At 46.6% G+C, this 20,896-nt stretch overlaps 1 protein-coding gene across 1 annotated transcript in view; it reads left to right on the top strand.

The window, feature by feature from the left end:
- The window catches only part of LOC139405041 (UDP-glucuronate decarboxylase 1), a 98,072-nt gene that overhangs the window by 8,107 nt on the left and 69,069 nt on the right, over positions 1-20,896 (top strand). The window contains exons 3-6 of the mRNA XM_071147557.1: positions 4,352-4,379; positions 8,544-8,592; positions 10,348-10,391; positions 20,338-20,398. Of these exons, the coding sequence (XP_071003658.1) occupies positions 4,352-4,379; positions 8,544-8,592; positions 10,348-10,391; positions 20,338-20,398 (182 nt within the window). The remainder of the gene's footprint in view (positions 1-4,351; positions 4,380-8,543; positions 8,593-10,347; positions 10,392-20,337; positions 20,399-20,896) is intronic.

Raw genomic sequence — 20,896 nt, 5'->3', positions numbered from 1 at the left:
GGACAACAGACTGGGATAGGGACAGATTGAATATGTCCGTAAACACACCAGCCGGCTGGCCTGCGCATGCTCTGAGGACCCGGCTAAGGATGCCGTCTGGGCCGGCAGCCTTGCGAGGGTTAACACGTTTAAATGCCTTTCTCACATCGGCCACGGAGAAGGAGAGCCCACAGTCCTTGGTAGTGGGCCACGTCGGTGGCACTGTATTATCCTCAAAGCGGGCAAAGAAGGTGTTTAGTTTGTCTGGAAGCAAGATGTCGGTGTCCGTGATGTGGCTGCTTTTCCTTTTGTAGTCCGTGATTGTCTGAAGGCCCTGCCACATACGTCTCGTGTCTGAGCCGTTGACTTGCGACTCCACTTTGTCTCTCTACTCACATTGTGCTTGCTTGATTGCCTTGCGGAGGGAATAACTACACTGTTTGTATTCGGCCATATTGCCAGTTGCCTTTCCATGGTTAAATGCGGTGGTACGCGCTTTCAGTTTTGCGCATCTATCCACGGTTTCTGGTTAAGGTAGGTTTTAATAGTCAAAGTGGGTATAACATTTCCTATACACTTTCTTATAAACTCACTCACTGAATTAGCGTATACGTCAATATGATTCCCTGAGGCTACCCGGAACATATCCCAGTCTGCGTGATCAAAACAATCTTGAAGCGTGGTTTCCGATTGGTCAGACCAGCATTGACTAGTCCTTAGCACGGGTGCTTCCTATTTGAGTTTCTGCCTATAGGAGCGGAGGAGCAAAATAGAGCCGTGGTCAGATTTGAGGGCCTTGTATGCATCGCGGAAGTTAGAGTAACAGTGGTACAGCATTTTGCCTGCGCGAGTGCTACAGATGATATGCTGATAGAATTTAGGTAGCCTTGTTCTCAAATTAGCTTTGTTCAAGCCCCCAGCTATAATAAATGCATTCTCAGGATATATGGTTTCCAGTTTGCATAGACCAGTGAAGTTCCTTGAGGGCCGTTGTGGTATCGGCCTGAGGTGGGTTATACACAGCTGTGACAATAACGGAAGAGAATTCTCTTGGGAGATAATACAGTCGGTATTTGATTGTGAGGAATTCTAGGTCAGGTGAACAAAAGAACTTGACTTCCTGTATGTTGTTACAATTACACCATGAGTCATTAATCATAAAACACACACCCCCCGCTAGCACTTTCAGAATTACTCACTCCAACAGCCACCCACCCACCCACCCAGTCAGCCAGTGTTCGTGTGAGACAGCTTCTTACTGCCCTTGGGAGTCTCATTCAACAACCCATCGCAAAGGATTTTTCCTCTTTCAATTAAAGACATTGTATGCTTCAATCAATATTTGCTTGCACTCGTTCTGGTTGAATGGGTTGTGAATGTGTGACATCGATCACAATTGAGGGTGTTCCTAAGCCACTTTGATCCAGTTGGCACTACAATGGAAGTGTTTTGTCTTTTATTGTTTTGCGCTCTCTCATGCGCACACACACACACACACACACACACACACACACACACACACACACACACACACACACACACACACCGCTAAGACTTAGGCTAGTCAACGGCTTTGCCCCAGGGTACAAAGTGTGGATTTTCCCTTGGATATCATCTCTCTTGCTCTCTCGCCCTCTCCTACCTCTCCATGTCTCTGCCGTTCCTTTTGAGGCTCTAGTCCATTAGCGTGGAGATCCTGAAGGCCAACTGCTGTTTGTACACTAAGTGGCTGGCTGCGTCAACACATACAGCATAAGCTAGGTTAGCCGCTGGCCATGGTAGAGACTAGAGATGGAGTTAGATCAAGGTCAGGGCCAGCCACTCTACTCCAAGTAGGCCAGATAGATAAGCCCCAGTTGGATGGCAGGTTGGTTGGCAGGAGAGACACACTTGCCCTGGGTTGTTTATGACTGGAGAGAGAGATGGATAGATGGGTATGGCAGATAAGTATAAGTGACAGTTATTGCTACAGTTTCCTTATTACATCTGGAGTTTGGCTATTTGTAACAGTAGGCTGTTGCTATCTCTCATGTTTCCCTGTTTCCTTCACTCCGTCTCGCTCTCTCTCCTCTCTCTCCCTGCCTGCCTGCCTCAGGCATGCCCTGGCACCAAGACTGGACTAGACTGTGTCTCCTGGTTTTGTGAGGCAGAGAAGCACAAGAGAAGGCTAGAATCGGAGACAGGAGGAGAGCGAACTGCAGGCGAGCTGAATACAGAGTATCCCTGTTCATACGAACAAGGCTATCAAACTGTCACAGGCCACTAGCAGGTCATACTGTAGCAAGGGGGTGGGTGGGTGGGTGTGTGTGTGTGTGTGTGTACCTATATGATACACTCCGAAATACACAAACCAGAGAGAGTTGGGGGAGATTTCTCCTTTTTCCTAGACATATTGATTTATTTCCAGAGGATTTTGACATCCACCATCTCAGATTTCTGAAATTGTTTCTGTAGTTAAATAAGATTAGCGTTTCTGAAACAATATTTTGATGAAATGTAATTTTATCACTGAGAAATTAAGCTAATTGATTGCACCCAAATTGGCCATTTTAATGAATTGGATTCATATAATCGTAAATAAATATAGTACCTAACATCTGATTTGGACCATAATGAGTCCTAATAATGAGGACATAAGGAGTCCAATTACAGTGGGTAACAGAACTATTTTCACCCCCCTCAGATTTTTTCACATTTTGTTTTGCGTTATAAAGTGGGATTCAATTAAATTTCATCCGTTTTTTTTTCTATTTCTATATATATATATATTTTTAGACAAAATAATACAAATTAATTATCAAAAATATAGTCGTTGCATAAGTATTCCCCCCCTTTGTTTAGACAAGCCTATTTTAGTTCTGGAGTAAAATTTGCCTAAACAAATCACATAAGTTCCATGGACTCAGTATGAAATAATAGGGGTCAACATGACTTTTTAATGACCGCCTCTTCCTCTTTCCCCCATATATACAACAGCTGTGTAATGTTCCTCAGTCAAGTAGTAGATTTCAAGCACAGATTCGACTACCAAGACCAGGGAGCTTTTCGAAAGCCTCAAAAAGAAGGGCAGTGATTGGTAGATGGGTAACAATAACAAGTCAAGGCATTGAATATCTCTTTTAAGCATTGTAAAGTTAATAATGTTGCTGTGGAGGATGTATTAAACCACTCAGATACATCAAAGATACAGTCGTCCTTCTGAACTGAGCTCAGGACTGGAAGGAAAATGCTCAGGGATGTCCATGATGATGATTGGTGATTTTAAAACGGCTACAGAGTTCAATGGCTGGGATGGGAGAAAACAGAATGGATCAACAACATTGTAGGGACTCCACAATAATGACCTAAATGACAGAGTGAAAAGAATTATACAAATATGCAAAATCCTGTATGCAACAAGGCACTAAAGTAATACTGCAGGTGAAAAAAGCACGGCAAAGGAATACACTTTTTACCATAAATGCAAATTATTGTTATTTTTTTTCCTTTTATCCCTTCAACTTTTATTTAACTAGGTAAGTCAGGAAAGGAAATGCAAACAAATCCTTATGTTTGGGGCATGCTTGACATTGGCATAGAATCGGGAGTCGTTCAGGATAAAAAGAAACGGAATAGGGCTAAGCACAGGCAAAATCCTAGAGGAAAACCTGGTTCAGTCTTCTTTCCACCAGACACTGGGAGATGAATTCACCTTTCAACAGGACAGTAATTTACAACACAAGGCCACATCTACACTGGAGTTTCTTACCACCAAAGTTACAGATTTGACTTATATCTGCTTAAAAAATGTATTGCAAGACTTGACAACTGCTGTCTAGCCATGATCCCCAACAGTTTAGAAACAAATAAGATCAGCATTCCTGCAACATTATCTTGTAGAAATCTATTTTGAACTCGGAGAAACTAAGCTAATTGATTGCACCTAAATTGGCCATTTTAAATGATAGGATTCATTTAATATTCAATAATTATAGTATCGAACATCCGATTTGGACCAAACTTTTTTCTAACAATGAGTAAGACATGAGGAATCCAAATAAGTGGTCAAAACACCACTAACCCCATGCCAATACTACCCCATCAACAGATATATTAGTGTCAGCTCTATATGTTTGACAAGTAGCATGGAGCTGCAGCTCCAAGTATTGTTTCTTTATCCTATAGTGTATTCAGAGAATTTGGTGCTGGTTTGTATTCCCCTATTCAGAGAGAGAGTTGTAGACATCTATGTATAGTAATAGGAGAATGTGGACGTACGAAACCACTAAACCAGAACACTAAGCCAACTAAGCCATGTCATTGTGTGGAAGGTAATTTTGAAAAGCACCTTTTAGTTAATGTTTTCTTCCCCTTCTCTCATCCTTCATTGTAGCTGTCTGGGGAACCTACACCAATATGAGGTACAGTATGCTTTAATGACGATTTCCGTTCTTCATAAAACAAATGCATGGGTACCATGAACTTACTACACTGTCTGTCCCCTCTTTCATGCCATTCCTTTCCTATCCATTCTGTTGTAATCCATTTAACTTGTTTCCCTACCCACTTTACTCCCTTCACCCTTAATTGCATTGGATAGACTCAAAACACACTCATCAACCCAGGACTGTAAGGGAGTTATACTATATATATATATATATATATAAGTCTCAACAACCCAGGACTGTAAGGGAGTTATACTAAGTCTCAACAATCTTTTTTTTTTAACGTTAGATGGAATGCACCAAAAGCACTTTAAATTATTTTTATCCTGGATGCTAGTGTTCATGTTTTGATTCTTATAGCTTGTAATCGGGGTTGGATTTAGACTGTAAACAGAACATGAGTTGGCTTAGCTAGCCAATTAACCATGTTACATCACTGAGTTGGCTTAGCTAGCCAATTAACCATGTTACATCACTGAGTTGGCTTAGCTAGCCAATTAACCATGTTACATCACTGAGTTGGCTTAGCTAGCCAATTAACCATGTTACATCACTGAGTTGGCTTAGCTAGCCAGTTAACCATGTTACATCACTGAGTTGGCTTAGCTAGCCAATTAACCATGTTACATCACTGAGTTGGCTTAGCTAGCCAATTAACCATGTTACATCACTGAGTTGGCTTAGCTAGCCAATTAACCATGTTACATCACTGAGTTGGCTTAGCTAGCCAATTAACCATGTTACATCACTGAGTTGGCTTAGCTAGCCAATTAACCATGTTACATCACTGAGTTGGCTTAGCTAGCCAATTAACCATGTTACATTACTGAGTTGGCTTAGCTAGCCAATTAACCATGTTACATCACTGAGTTGGCTGAGCTAGCCATTTAACCATGTTACATCACTGAGTTGGCTTAGCTAGCCAATTAACCATGTTACATCACTGAGTTGTTAATGTGAGCAACCAGGTGAGCTACTGTTTGATATATAAATGGACAATGGAGAGAGAAGAGCAACCATGTAGGACCAGCAGTGCAGATTATATAACTAGGGGTGTAGAATGCACTCTGGGTTTCCCTGTTTTTCTTATGTTCTCTCTATCTCTGTCTCACTGTGGGTCTCTCGCTCTGTCTCCTTCTCCTGATACATGTGCGTTCATAGCCTTTGTGTGTGTGTGTGTGTGTGTGTGTGTGTGTATTATGCGTGTCTGATTCTTAGGTGTGTCTGTGGGTCGGTCCGAAGTCAGGGATGGAAAGTTGCACTGTCATGCCGAGGGGAGGGTGATGTGGGTCTTTCACTGTGATTTGACATGTGCCTGTTGCGGTGATCATCTTACCGCCACCCTGGCAGTCAAGATTCGTGACCGCAGTCAAATTCCACGTGACCGTTGAGTCACGGTGATCTCCTCTTATGCACTCTGGACTTGTGTTGGTAGCACCCAACTTGCTAACGACCGTCGGGTCGCTAATGGCCTGGTACTCAGGGCTCTATTTTCCCTCTAACCACTCTGAAATCAATGGAAATACAATGGAAAATCACATGAAACACTTATCATCAAAACAGTATGATGCTTTTAAAACCCTCACTGTGATGATCAAGTTGAAGAGGTTGAAACATAGTTATTGTGGAAGTTGTTTCAAAGCCTAACACAGCCGAAATAGACAGCTCTTTCAAAAGTGATGACTAATTCAAACACCCATATGCATGTTAGAGCTTCTGCATAGGCTTATACACTGTGTGTACAAAAGGAATTGTCTGAAGAGCTCCGTTCTCCAGATCTGTGCCACCGACACAATCCTGTCTCGGAGCTCTACGTACAATTCCTTCGACCTCATGGCTTGGTTTTTGCTCTGACATGCACTGTCAACTGTGGGACCTTATATAGACAGGTGTGTGCCTTTCCAAATCATGTCCAATCAATTGAATTTAACACAGGTGGAATCCAATCAAGTTGTAGAAACAGCTCAAGGATGATCAATGGATAAAAGATGCACCTGAGCTCAATTTTGAGTCTCATAGCAAAGGGTCTGAATACTTACAGTGCCTTGCAAAAGTATTCACACCTTGGCTTTTTTCCTATTTTGTTGCATTACAACCTGTAATTTAAGTGTATTTTTATTTCATGGAATGGACATACACAAAATAGTCCAAACATTGAAATGTCTTGTAAAGGCCTAGTCAAAGCCCAGACCTAAATCCAATTGAGAATCTGTGGTATGACTTAATGATTGCTGTACACCAGCGGAACCCATCCAACTTGAAGGAGCTGGAGCAGTTCTGCCTTGATGTGCCAAGCTTATAGAGACATACTCCAAGAGACTTGCAGCTGTAATTGCTGCAAAAGGTGGCTCTACAAACTATTGACTTTGGGGGGTGAATAGTTATGCACACTCAAGTGTTAGTTTTTTTTTGTTGTTGTCTCATTTCTTGTTTGTTTCACAATAAAACATATTTTGCGTGGTAGGCATGTTGTGTAAATCAAATGATACAAACCCCCCCAAAATTATATTTTAACTCCTGGTTGTAAGGCAACAAAATATGAAAAATGCCAAGGGGGGTGAATACTTTCGCAAGCCATTGTATGTAAATACGGTATCTTTTTATTTTGAGTACATCGCTTTTGTCATTATGGGGGTATAGTGAATCGATTGCTGATTATTTATGTGGCTGTAACTTAACATAATGTGGAAAAAAAGGAGAGAAAGAGGGGATGCAGGGTGAGGAATAAGGGGATGAGGGGGTGGAGGGAGCAAATTATGCAATATAGGGAAGTGGAGGAGTAAAGGGGGGTGGACAGACAGACAACCAGACACAGACAGATGGGGGAGAGGGGGTGGAGGAGTGAGGGACAGACAGACAACCAGACACAGACAGAAGGGGGAGAGGAGGTGGAGGAGTGGGGGACAGACAGACAACCAGACACAGACCGAGGGGGAGAGGGGGTGGAGGAGTGGGGGACAGACAGACAACCAGACACAGACAGAAGGGGGAGAGGAGGTGGGGGACAGACAACCAGACACAGACAGAAGGGGGAGAGGAGGTGGAGGAGTGGGGGACAGACAGACAACCAGACACAGACAGAAGGGAGAGGAGGTGGGGGACAGACAACCAGACACAGACAGAAGGGGGAGAGGAGGTGGGGGACAGACAACCAGACACAGACAGATGGGGGAGAGGAGGTGGAGGAGTGGGGGACAGACAGACAACCAGACACAGACAGAAGTGGGAGAGGAGGTGGAGGAGTGGGGGACAGACAGACAACCAGACACAGACAGACGGGGGTGGAGGAGTGGGGGACAGACAGACAACCAGACACAGACAGAAGGGGGAGAGGAGGTGGAGGAGTGGGGGACAGACAGACAACCAGACACAGACAGACGGGGGGAGGTGGAGGAGTGGGGGACAGACAGACAACCAGACACAGACAGAAGTGGGAGAGGAGGTGGAGGAGTGGGGGACAGACAGACAACCAGACACAGACAGACGGGGGAGAGGGGGTGGAGGAGTGGGGGACAGACAGACAACCAGACACAGACAGACGGGGGAGAGGAGGTGGAGGAGTGGGGGACAGACAGACAACCAGACACAGACAGACAACCAGACACAGACGGGGGAGAGGGGGTGGGGGACAGACAGACAACCAGACACAGACAGAAGGGGGAGAGGAGGTGGAGGAGTGGGGGACATATAGACAACCAGACACAGACAGAAGGGGGAGAGGAGGTGGAGGAGTGGGGGACAGACAGACAACCAGACACAGACAGAAGGGGGAGAGGAGGTGGAGGAGTGGGGGACAGATAGACAACCAGACACAGACAGACGGGGGAGAGGAGGTGGAGGAGTGGGGGACAGACAGACGGGGGAGAGGAGGTGGAGGAGTGGGGGACAGACAGACAACCAGACACAGACAGGCGGGGGAGAGGAGGTGGAGGAGTGGGGGACAGACAGACGAGGGAGAGGAGGTGGAGGAGTGGGGGACAGACAGACAACCAGACACAGACAGGGGGTGGGAGTGGGGGACAGACAGACGTACGGAGGCAGCGTGGGTACCTAAAAGCGGGCTTCCTGTGGTGAGCTATTGACTCTGGGCTGAAGTGATTAGAGTTTCATTAGTGCCTCACTGTATGTCTATCTCTCTAGATCCATACAGGAACATGGAGAGATGAAGATTGAGGAAAGAATTGACGAGGTGAGTTCTTCACTGTTTTTCCCATCATGCAATGTATGATCAATATGAATAATATGTCCCCAGCACAAAATCCTCCATCACAGTACACACACACACACACACACACACACACACACACACACACACACACACACACACACACACACACACACACACACACACACACAGTACACACACACACACACACACACAGTACACACACACACACACAGTACACACACACACACACACACACACACAGTACACACACACACACACACACACACACAGTACACACACACAGTACACACACACACACACACACACACAGTACACACACACACACACACACACACACAGTACACACACAGTACACACACACACACAGTACACACACACACACAGTACACACACACACACAGTACACAGTGTACACACACACACACACACACACACAGTGTACACACACACACAGTGTACACACACACAGTGTACACACACACACACACACACACACAGTGTACACACACACACAGTGTACACACACGCACAGTGTACACACACACAGTGTACACACACACACACACACAGTGTACACACACACACAGTGTACACACACACACACACACACACACACAGTACACACACACAGTGTACACACACACACACAGTGTACACACACACACACACACACACACACACACACACACACACAGTGTACACACACACAGTGTACACACACACAGTGTACACACACACACACACACTGACATGACTCTGTGTGAAGGCATTTTAATTCATACTGAGGTGTTCAAACATTTTGCCACTTTTCTCGTTGTGCTGCGAAGTTCAGTTTGTATCCTCTTTATCTGTCTCTTTGTTATATTTACCCTGAAGGCCCAAACACCCGCTGAGGTAGAGCTGTAAATGATGCCGATATAGACAGACTGACAGGCCCAATGGGAGGCATTACAGATGATGATTTAGAGCAGGAATGGATGTCTGGAGACTCCTCCTCCTGGCAGGCCACACTGTGCTTCTGTTCCAGCTCAGCACTAAACACACCTGATTCTAGTTGTCCTGTATACTGGACACTGTGTCACCCTGGGATGTGTTTAGCAATGTGTACAGTTTGTTACGACAAGTGGATTGGCTATCACTGTGCGGGAGAGAGAGAATTATCAGTCTGTTACTGAATCAAAATGGCATCTTTATCTCTGTCAATTTCCTCATTAGAATAGGGCTCTTTTGTATCTTACGGTTCAAAGTGGCTCTGAAGACTCATTTCTGGGTGTCTGCGCAGGCTTTTATCCAGGGTGACATTTCTCCCCAGACACACTGATCTCTGATTAGACGTCTCACGCCAATGGGGGGGTGTTGTCTGGGAATGTAACAAGCAAAACTGTGTGTGTGTGTGTGTGTGTGTGTGTGTGTGTGTGTGTGTGTGTGTGTGTGTGTGTGTGTGTGTGTGTGTGTGTGTGTGTGTGTGTGTGTGTGTGTGTGTGTGTGTGTGTGTGTGTGTGCGCGTACAATGCAAGCTTAAGGGAATACAACAAACTAAATGATTGATGTGTCACTTAGTCTTGTCGTCGGGTGCGTTTTGTAAACCCGACAGGCAAAACAGTTCCACATGACTTCACTCCTCAGCAGATGAGCATTACCTTTACACTGTGTGTGTCCTTACAGCAGGATAATACCATGGTAACACATTATCCCTGCAGGATCAGTCTAATCTGTCTTTATATTCTTCTCTCTTTCTATCTCTCTTTCTCACAGGCAGTTGCTCCCCTCAGAGAGAAGATCCGGGATCTGGAGCTGAGGTATGTCTGTTTCATCACACACCTGCAGGCAAACACACGTGCACACAAACGCAAGTAAACAAACACACACACACACACATTAAATCAAATGTTATTGGTCACATACACTTATTTATCAGATGTTATTGTGGGTGTAGCGAAGTGCTTGAGTTCCTAGCTCCAACAGTGAAATAATATCTAACAATTCACAACAATGCACAAATCTAAAAGTAAAAGAATGGACTAAAGAAATATATAAATATTAGGACGAGCAATGTCAGGACGGCATTGACTAGAATACAGAAGAATACAGTATATACATGCACGCGCACACACACACACACACACACACACACACACACACGCAGAGTTAATCTCCCAGCAGTGGAATGCTTATTCATAACTGGTCTGCTGTGCTGCAGATGCTCCATATCTTACACAGGCAATCTGCAGTTCCAACAATAATAATGCAGATCACCCCGCCTCAGTTTTGGTAAACAGCTATTATAATATTTCATATATAGTAATACATAAATGGAGCTATGGGTGTCTCCGAGAGAGAGGGACTGTGTGTCTCCGAGAGAGAGGGACTGTGTCTCCGAGAGAGAGGGACTGTGTCTCCGAGAGAGAGGGACTGGGTGTCTCCGAGAGAGAGGGACTGTGTCTCCGAGAGAGAGGGACTGTGTGTCTCCGAGAGAGAGGGACTGTGTCTCCGAGAGAGAGGGACTGTGTCTCCGAGAGAGAGGGACTGTGTGTCTCCGAGAGAGAGGGACTGTGTCTCCGAGAGAGAGTGACTGTGTCTCCGAGAGAGAGGGACTGGGTGTCTCCGAGAGAGAGGGACTGGGTGTCTCCGAGAGAGAGGGACTGTGTCTCCGAGAGAGAGGGACTGTGTCTCCGAGAGAGAGGGACTGTGTCTCCGAGAGAGAGGGACTGTGTCTCCGAGAGAGAGGGACTGTGTCTCCGAGAGAGAGGGACTGTGTGTCTCCGAGAGAGAGGGACTGTGTGTCTCCGAGAGAGAGGGACTGTGTCTCCGAGAGAGAGGGACTGTGTGTCTCCGAGAGAGAGGGACTGTGTCTCCGAGAGAGAGGGACTGTGTGTCTCCGAGAGAGAGGGACTGTGTGTCTCCGAGAGAGAGGGACTGTGTCTCCGAGAGAGAGGGACTGTGTGTCTCCGAGAGAGAGGGACTGTGTCTCCGAGAGAGAGGGACTGTGTCTCCGAGAGAGAGGGACTGTGTGTCTCCGAGAGAGAGGGACTGTGTCTCCGAGAGAGAGGGACTGTGTGTCTCCGAGAGAGAGGGACTGTGTCTCCGAGAGAGAGGGACTGTGTGTCTCCGAGAGAGAGGGACTGTGTGTCTCCGAGAGAGAGGGACTGTGTGTCTCCGAGAGAGAGGGACTGTGTGTCTCCGAGAGAGAGGGACTGTGTGTCTCCGAGAGAGAGGGACTGTGTGTCTCCGAGAGAGAGGGACTGTGTGTCTCCGAGAGAGAGGGACTGTGTGTCTCCGAGAGAGAGGGACTGTGTGTCTCCGAGAGAGAGGGACTGTGTCTCCGAGAGAGGGACTGTGTGTCTCCGAGAGAGAGGGACTGTGTGTCTCCGAGAGAGAGGGACTGTGTGTCTCCGAGAGAGAGGGACTGTGTGTCTCCGAGAGAGAGGGACTGTGTGTCTCCGAGAGAGAGGGACTGTGTGTCTCCGAGAGAGAGGGACTGTGTGTCTCCGAGAGAGAGGGACTGTGTGTCTCCGAGAGAGAGGGACTGTGTGTCTCCGAGAGAGAGGGACTGTGTGTCTCCGAGAGAGAGGGACTGTGTCTCCGAGAGAGAGGGACTGTGTGTCTCCGAGAGAGAGGGACTGTGTGTCTCCGAGAGAGAGGGACTGTGTCTCCGAGAGAGAGGGACTGTGTCTCCGAGAGAGAGGGACTGTGTGTCTCCGAGAGAGAGGGACTGTGTGTCTCCGAGAGAGAGGGACTGTGTGTCTCCGAGAGAGAGGGACTGTGTGTCTCCGAGAGAGAGGGACTGTGTGTCTCCGAGAGAGAGGGACTGTGTGTCTCCGAGAGAGAGGGACTGTGTCTCCGAGAGAGAGGGACTGTGTGTCTCCGAGAGAGAGGGACTGTGTCTCCGAGAGAGAGGGACTGTGTCTCCGAGAGAGAGGGACTGTGTCTCCGAGAGAGAGGGACTGTGTGTCTCCGAGAGAGAGGGACTGTGTGTCTCCGAGAGAGAGGGACTGTGTGTCTCCGAGAGAGAGGGACTGTGTGTCTCCGAGAGAGAGGGACTGTGTGTCTCCGAGAGAGAGGGACTGTGTGTCTCCGAGAGAGAGGGACTGTGTCTCTCCGAGAGAGAGGGACTGTGTGTCTCCGAGAGAGAGGGACTGTGTGTCTCCGAGAGAGAGGGACTGTGTGTCTCCGAGAGAGAGGGACTGTGTGTCTCCGAGAGAGAGGGACTGTGTGTCTCCGAGAGAGAGGGACTGTGTGTCTCCGAGAGAGGGGGACTGTGTCTCACAGAGAGAGGGGGACTGTGTCTCACAGAGAGAGGGGGACTGTGTCTCACAGAGAGAGGGGGACTGTGTCTCACAGAGAGAGGGGGACTGTGTCTCACAGAGAGAGGGGGACTGTGTCTCACAGAGAGAGGGGGACTGTGTCTCACAGAGAGAGAGGGACTGTGTCTCACAGAGAGAGAGGGACTGTGTGTCTGTGTCTCAGAGAGAGAGGGACTGTGTCTCACAGAGAGAGAGGGACTGTGTCTCACAGAGAGGGTGTGTGTGAGACACTGTCTGAGAGGGTGTGTGTGTGTGTGTGTGTGTGTGTGTGTGTGTGTGTGTGTCAGAGAGGGTGTGTGTGTGTGTGTCAGAGGGTGTGCGTGTCAGAAGGTGTGTGTGTGTCTGAGACACTGGAGGTGGCAGAACGGAGTGGTTGGGGTGTAGGGTTTGAGCATAGCCTGAAGGTAGGGAGGGTCAGTTTCTCTTGCACCGTGGTCTTGTTGTGGATGTGAGCTTGAACTGGTAGCCAGTGGAGTGTGCAGAGTGACATGGGGTTACTTTGTAAGGTTGAACACCAGGAAGGCTGTCGCGTTCTGGAGTTGCAGAGGTTTGATGGCACAAGGTAGCTCAGGGAGCCCAGCCAACAGAGAGCTGCAATAGTTTAGACGGGAGTTGACCAAATCTGCGCCGCTTCCTGTGTGAGGTAGGGTCCTACTCTGCGGATGTTGTAGAGCATGAACCTGCAGGAGCAAGTCACAGCTTTGATGTTTGCATAGAATGACAGGGTGTTGCATTTCGCTACACTCGCAATAACATCTGCTAACCATGCGTATGTGTATGTGAACAATGAAATTTGATTTGTTGTCCAGTGCCCAATGTTCTGTTTCTCTAGAGAGAAATCGGATCATTCACGAGAGAAATCAAATCAAGAACTATGTAAGACAGTTGTAGTTTTCATTAAGCAAAATATTCAACCTAGCTCATTGCAGAAACGTGGTAATTAACTACAATGACCATAATCCATTGCGCCCGTTCTTTCAGGCTCGGACAGAGACTTACAACTACAACGTTAGGTTTGATGCACACAGACCGCATGAGAGAGGAACGTGCACAACACAACAACGAGAAGGAGGGATAGAGAGTTTTTTTAAAACTGTTTTTTAAATTTGTATTCCCCTTTTAATTTTATAATTTTTTAAAAACGTGTTTTATTTTACTTTCATGTAAACTAGGCAAGTCAGTTAAGAACAAATTCTTATTTTCAATGATGACTTTGTCAGCTCAGGGATTCGATCTTGCAACCTTCCGGTTACTAGTCCAACGCTCTAACCAAGACCGAAATGTGTCCGTCAAGCGATGTTTCTGCTGCAGAACATGTCATCTTTGCAAAACAACGGCCACCCAACTGATACAAATAATCATGATATAGTCTTGTTCTGTCAAGTAAGCCTACTTTGCTGTTTGCATTTCATTTAGAAGGTTTATGGGGAATGTGTTTCTGTCTACCCACAAGATGCCAGTTATCATTAGCATCGCTACCTGGCTACATACGCACTGATACAAACGAGCGCACAAAACAGACAGACGGGCAATATTGCTGAAATGAATTAACAGATATTGTGTTAAGTTTGGCTTTTTATGCCTGTAGTGGCTAACCAGGGTTGGGATAATGTCAATGTGGCTTTGATTGGAAAGTAGCCAGGAGCTTTATGTGTGTGACAGTTTGCGATGGAACACATAGAAAAACGCATGTACTTTCTTTCAGATTAGATTGGCAAGCTACTCACAGTGGGGATATGAGTTACTCGTAGCTCGCGTTCTACCTGTTGGAGGCCCCTGATCTAGGAGGATGAGAACAAGAGGAGAGAGGGTCAGCTTTGGCAGTGCATGTCTCCATGATCTAGGAGGATGAGAACAAGAGGAGAGAGGGTCAGCTTTGGCAGTGCATGTCTCCATGATCTAGGAGGATGAGAACAAGAGGAGAGAGGGTCAGCTTTGGCAGTGCATGTCTCCATGATCTAGGAGGATGAGAACCAGACGAGAGAGGGTCAGCTTTGGCAGTGCGTAGAACCTCCATGACACAGAGGAGAGTAGTCTCAGTTGAGTGACCCGTCTTGAAGCCTGGGTCAAGAAGATCATTCTGAGAGAGTTGTTCAAAGACTGAATGCTCAACTATTTTAGAAAGAAAAAGAAAGGGATACCGGTCTGTTTGTGTGAATCTGCAAACTAAAGCCCTGCGAGAATAGTAGGTATTCTACCCTAAATCATTCTGGACGATAGTAGGTGTAAATGTTAATATTGGGGTAAGATCATATTGGTGTTTGGTAACAGATAGCGGTGTTGATGTATCTTTCTGTCATTGGGGTGTGTGTGCCCCCCAAGTCCCCTCTGCAGTGTAGTCTCTTGAGGCGGAGAGATCTGATTCCACTAACTAGGTTATTAGGTGTGAAGGACAAACTTGGTCTTAGCTCACACTGCTCCATCTATAAGGGCATACCTGTTCATCACAGCCCTCCAGACACATTGTGCAGTCCTTGAGTTGGGCACTGTACCTCATTACAACCTCAATGAGATTTACCTGTGAAGTTAGTCACTTACCTCCTTCTATTTCCTTCAGACTCACTCCACTCCACTCCACTCACTCACTCACTCACTCACTCACTCACTCACTCACTCACTCACTCACTCACTCACAAGTGAATGAATTAATGCACACACACATACAGAGAGACACAAACACACTAGGTTTGGTCAGTATCCAGATTTTCATACCTTCATAATGACCTTGTGCCATACCGGGATATTCGGTAATACCGGCACTGAACACAAAATGCGCTATTTTCAACCACCAATGAGCCTTCAAGAATCTAAAAGTTAGCAATGCTAACAAGCACTTGTAAAATCCCACAGAGAACGCTAAATGCTAACAGTCTCTGGCCTAAAGTAATTGCAGGACAGGCATTCCAGGTCAAATTTATACAAGTAACTTTTAAAAAATGCTACTCGCAGTTTGCTGCACGGACAAAACAAATATTAGACCGCAAGGCTCTTGATCCAGGAGGGGGTTCTCTGATGATACCTTGACACTTGAGTTTAGAACATGTGTCAAACTCATTCCACAGAGGGCTGAGTGTCTGCGGTCTTCTCTCCTCCTTGGACTTAAAAAAAAATAAAAAATGAAATAAGGTCACTAGTTATTACGTAACTCCCCTCACCTGGTTGTGTCTTAATTGAAAGGAAAAAACTAAAATCCGCAGACACCAGGCCCTCCATGGAATGAGTTTGACACCCCTGTTTTAGAAGAAGCTAACCACTTAGCTAGATATCTAACTATTTACTAAATTAGCATACCAAATGCACAACTGCAGAGCATTTATCACATTTTCATACAGTTAACTTAATAGCTATGAGATATCTAGCAGGCAAACATTTAGTTGTGAACTCAATACTGTAACTAGATCACATGCCGAGTGTTGCACAACAGTGAGTGACTAGCAAGGCTCCGGTCTCTCGTTGTTGTGTGCTTGTAAACAAACACTATGTGACTGGAGACTACCAGTACGCTTCATTATGAACAATGATGTGACAGGTGAAATGAAGAATGTAATCTCCTAATGTATTGCACAAGTTGACTGCAGGTATTTACTTAAAAGGTGGCTACAAATATTCACATTTATATATATATATATATATATATATATATATATATATATATATATATATATATATATATATATATAAACAAAACTTCTAAGACAATGTACAGAACAAAAAGATAAATGCAACATGCAACAATTTCAAAGATTTTACTGAGTTACATTTCATATAAGGAATAAATAAATGAGGCCCTCATCTATGGATTTCACATGACTGGGAATACATATATGCATCTGTTGGTCACAGATACCTTAAAAAAAAAAGGTAGGGAGGTGGATCAGAAACGCAGTTAGTATCTGATGTGACCACCTTTCGCCTCATGCAGCGCAACACATCTCCTTCACATAGAGTTGATCAGGCTGTTGATTGTGCCTTGTGGAACGTTGTCCCACTTCTCTTCAATGGCTGTGTGCAGTAGCTGGATACTGGCGGGAACTGGAACACGCTTGTCGTATAAGTCGATCCAGAGCATCCCAAACATGCTCAATGGGTGACTGGTGAGTGTGCAGGTCATAGAAGAACTGGGCCATTTTCAGCTTCCAGGAGTTGTGTTCAGATCCTTGCGACATGGGCCATGCATTATCATGCTGAAACATGAGCTGATGGTGGCAGATGAATGGCACAACATTGGGCCTCAGGATCTCGTCACGGTATCTCTACATTCAAATTGCCATTGATAAAATGCAATTGTGTTCGTTGTTCGTAGCTTATGCCTGCCCATACCATAACCCCACTGCCACCACGGGGCACTCTGTTCACACAACGCCATACACGTGGTCTGCGGTTGTGAGGTGGGTTGGACATACAGCCAAATTTTAAAAAATTATGGTAGAGAAATTAACATTAAATTCTCTGGCAACAGCTCTGGTGGACATTTCTGCAGTCAGCATGCCAATTGCACACACTCTCAACTTGAGACCTCTGTGGCATTGTTTTGTGACAAAACGGCACGTTTTAAAGTTGCCCTTTGTTGGCCCCAGCACAAGGTGCACCTATGTAAACAGCATGATCATTAATCAGCTTCTTGATATGCCACATTTTGTCAGGTGGATGGATTATCTTGGCAAAGGAGAAATGCTCACTAACAGGGAAGCCAACACATTAGTGAAACATGGGACCAACTCTACATGTTGTGTTTATTTTGGATCAGTGTAGTTTCAACGTTATTGCCGGTTTTGAAAAACCGTGGCTATTTACAAATACCCTAGTATACCGCCTAACTCACACACACACACACACACACACACGCGCAAGCACGCACGCACACACAAAGAGAGAGTCATCAGAAGGTCCCCAGGCATGATTAATCATGGAACTAAATCCCATATCAAGGCCTCTCTGGGCACCTGTCTGCCCCACTTTAAGTTCACCCAGCTTCCTGAGTACGCCTCTTAAAGACTCACCATGCCGTCTCGACCAAACACGGCCAAATTGGATGGAAATCTAATTTCGCCCTAACGGCACATTTTTCAGAGATAAGTCGTGAGGGGGACAAATCAGTAGTGAACGAGAAGGACTGAGAAGCAGGAAAAAATCTATCGGTTTTTGCAAATCAATCCCAGAACAACACCAAAGGACCTTGTGAAGATGCTGGCGGAAACAGGTTCAAAAGTATCTATATCCACACTATATCCACGAGTCCTATTTCGACATAACCTGAAAGGCCGTTCAGCAAGGAAGAAGTCACTGCTCCAAAACCGCCACAAAAACCCAGACTGCGGTTTGCAACTGCACATGGGGACAAAGATTGTACTTTTTGGAGAAATATTCTCTGGTCTGATGAAACAAATATAGAATTGTTTGGGCATAATGACCATCATTATGTTTGGAGGAAAAAGGGGGATGCTTGCAAGCCGAAGAACACCATCCCAACCGTGAAGCACGGGGGTGGGAGCATGTTGTGGGGGTGTTTTGCTGCAGGAGGGACTGGTGCACTTCACAAATATATATTTGGATATATTGAAGCAACATCTCAAGGCTTCAGTCAGGAAGTTAAAGCTTGGTCGCAAACGGGTCTTCCAAATGGACAATGACCCCAAGCATACTTCCAAAGTTGTGGAAAAATGGCTTAAGGACAGCAAAGTCAAGGTATTGGAGTGGCCATCACAAAGCCCTGACCTCAATCAGTTCATGGAGGGGGAATATACTCCTGTTCTGTTAGGTAACATATCGGCCTTGAATGGGCTGGGCTGTGTGATTAGGGTGAAATAGTGAATATGTCTCCCTCTTTTCTGAATGGTTTAGGGGGTAGATAGTTTGCAACTCCCCAAAGAAAAGAGTGTGTTGTCACACTGGTTATGTGTTTTTTCCATCTCCCGGCCCAGTCTTCCCTGTGGCCCAGTCTTCCCTGTGGCCCAGTCTTCCCTGTGGCCCAGTCTTCCCTGGGGGGGATATGGAGGGCCACGACACACACGGCTCCCTGTCACGACACACACTGCTCCCTGTCACGACACACACTGCTCCCTGTCACAATTACACTGCTCCCTGTCACGACACACACTGCTCCCTGTCACGACACACACTGCTCCCTGTCACGACACAAACTGCTCCCTGTCACAATCACACTGCTCCCTGCCACAATCACACTGCTCCCTGCCACAATCACAATGCTCCCTGTCACGACACGCACTGCTCCCTGTCACAATCACACTGCTCCCTGCCACAATCACACTGCTCCCTGCCACAATCACACTGCTCCCTGCCACAATCACACTGATCCCTGCCACAATCACACTGCTCCCTGCCACAATCACACTGCTCCCTGCCACAATCACACTGCTCCCTGCCACAATCACACTGCTCCCTGCCACAATCACACTGCTCCCTGCCACAATCACACTGCTCCCTGCCACAATCACACTGCTCCCTGCCACAGTCACCCTGCTCCCTGTCACGACACACACTGCTCCCTGTCACGACACACACTGCTCCCTGTCACGACACACACTGCTCCCTGTCACGACACACACTGCTCCCTGTCACGACACACACTGCTCCCTGTCACGACACACACTGCTCCCTGTCACGACACACACTGCTCCCTGTCACGACACACACTGCTCCCTGTCACGACACACACTGCTCCCTGTCACGACACACACTGCTCCCTGTCACGACACACACTGCTCCCTGTCACGACACACACGGCTCCCTGTCACGACACACACGGCTCCCTGTCACGACACACACGGCTCCCTGTCACGACACACACGGCTCCCTGTCACGACACACACGGCTCCCTGTCACGACACACACTGCTCCCTGCCACAATCACACTGCTCCCTGCCACAGTCACACTGCTCCCTGTCACGACACACACTGCTCCCTGTCACGACACACACTGCTCCCTGTCACGACACACACTGCTCCCTGTCACGACACACACTGCTCCCTGTCACGACACACACTGCTCCCTGTCACGACACACATTGCTCCCTGTCACGACATACACTGCTCCCTGCCACAATCACACTGCTCCCTGCCACAATCACACTGCTCCCTGCCACAATCACACTGCTCCCTGTCACGACACGCACTGCTCCCTGTCACAATCACACTGCTCCCTGCCACAATCACACTGCTCCCTGCCACAATCAGTGTTAACCCACAGGCCAGAGGGGCCAAGCCTAATAATAAGCCCAGATGATGTCCCTAAAGAGGTTCTCTACTGTTCTGTTCTGGACTGTTACTCATCTCTCAGCATGATAGACCCAGTAGCCTTACAGCTCTCTTTAACATGATGCTCACACATGACTTATAGATGGATATCATGGCTTTGATTTGTATTAATGTACTTTCCTCCTATCGAAGGTTTAATTTCTGGAATGTTTATCCTGATTTCCAGTTTCTCTCAGAAATACCCCCCTGTGAAGTTCCTCTCGGAGAAGGATCGGAAAAGGATTTTGGTGAGTGTTTCAAAAATGCATGCACCCCACACACAAACACACACGTTCCTCTCTTACCTCTGAGATCACAACCCTGGACTTAAAGCATTAATCTGTTTCATCTCCAGGCTCCACCTCCTCTACTCATCCTCCTTTCCTGCTGCCCTCAGTCAGTCAGCCCTTAGGCGTCCAATTACTATTCAATTAAATGTTTTCTCTCTGGTCGTCATTCTTCCCTGTCTTGACACTCTTAAAAAAAAAATATATATATATATATCTCTCTATCTATCTATCTATCTGAGGTAGTTGACATATATTGATTGCCCTGTGGAGAATCATACCTTTTTGATCAGATCTCTGCTCTGAAACCATGTCAGGGAACGTGTGTGTGTGTGTGTGTGTGTGTGTGTGTGTGTGTGTGTGTGTGTGTGTGTGTGTGTGTGTGTGTGTGTGTGTGTGTGTGTGTGTGTGTGTGTGTGTGTGTGTGTGTGTGTGTGTGTGTGTGTGTGTGTGTGTGTG

Source organism: Oncorhynchus clarkii, chromosome 3 (assembly GCF_045791955.1).
Source record: "Oncorhynchus clarkii lewisi isolate Uvic-CL-2024 chromosome 3, UVic_Ocla_1.0, whole genome shotgun sequence".
Classification (NCBI taxonomy): domain Eukaryota; kingdom Metazoa; phylum Chordata; class Actinopteri; order Salmoniformes; family Salmonidae; genus Oncorhynchus; species Oncorhynchus clarkii.
Note: the sequence above shows the minus strand (reverse complement) of the source record. Positions and strands in the feature narration are given on the sequence as shown.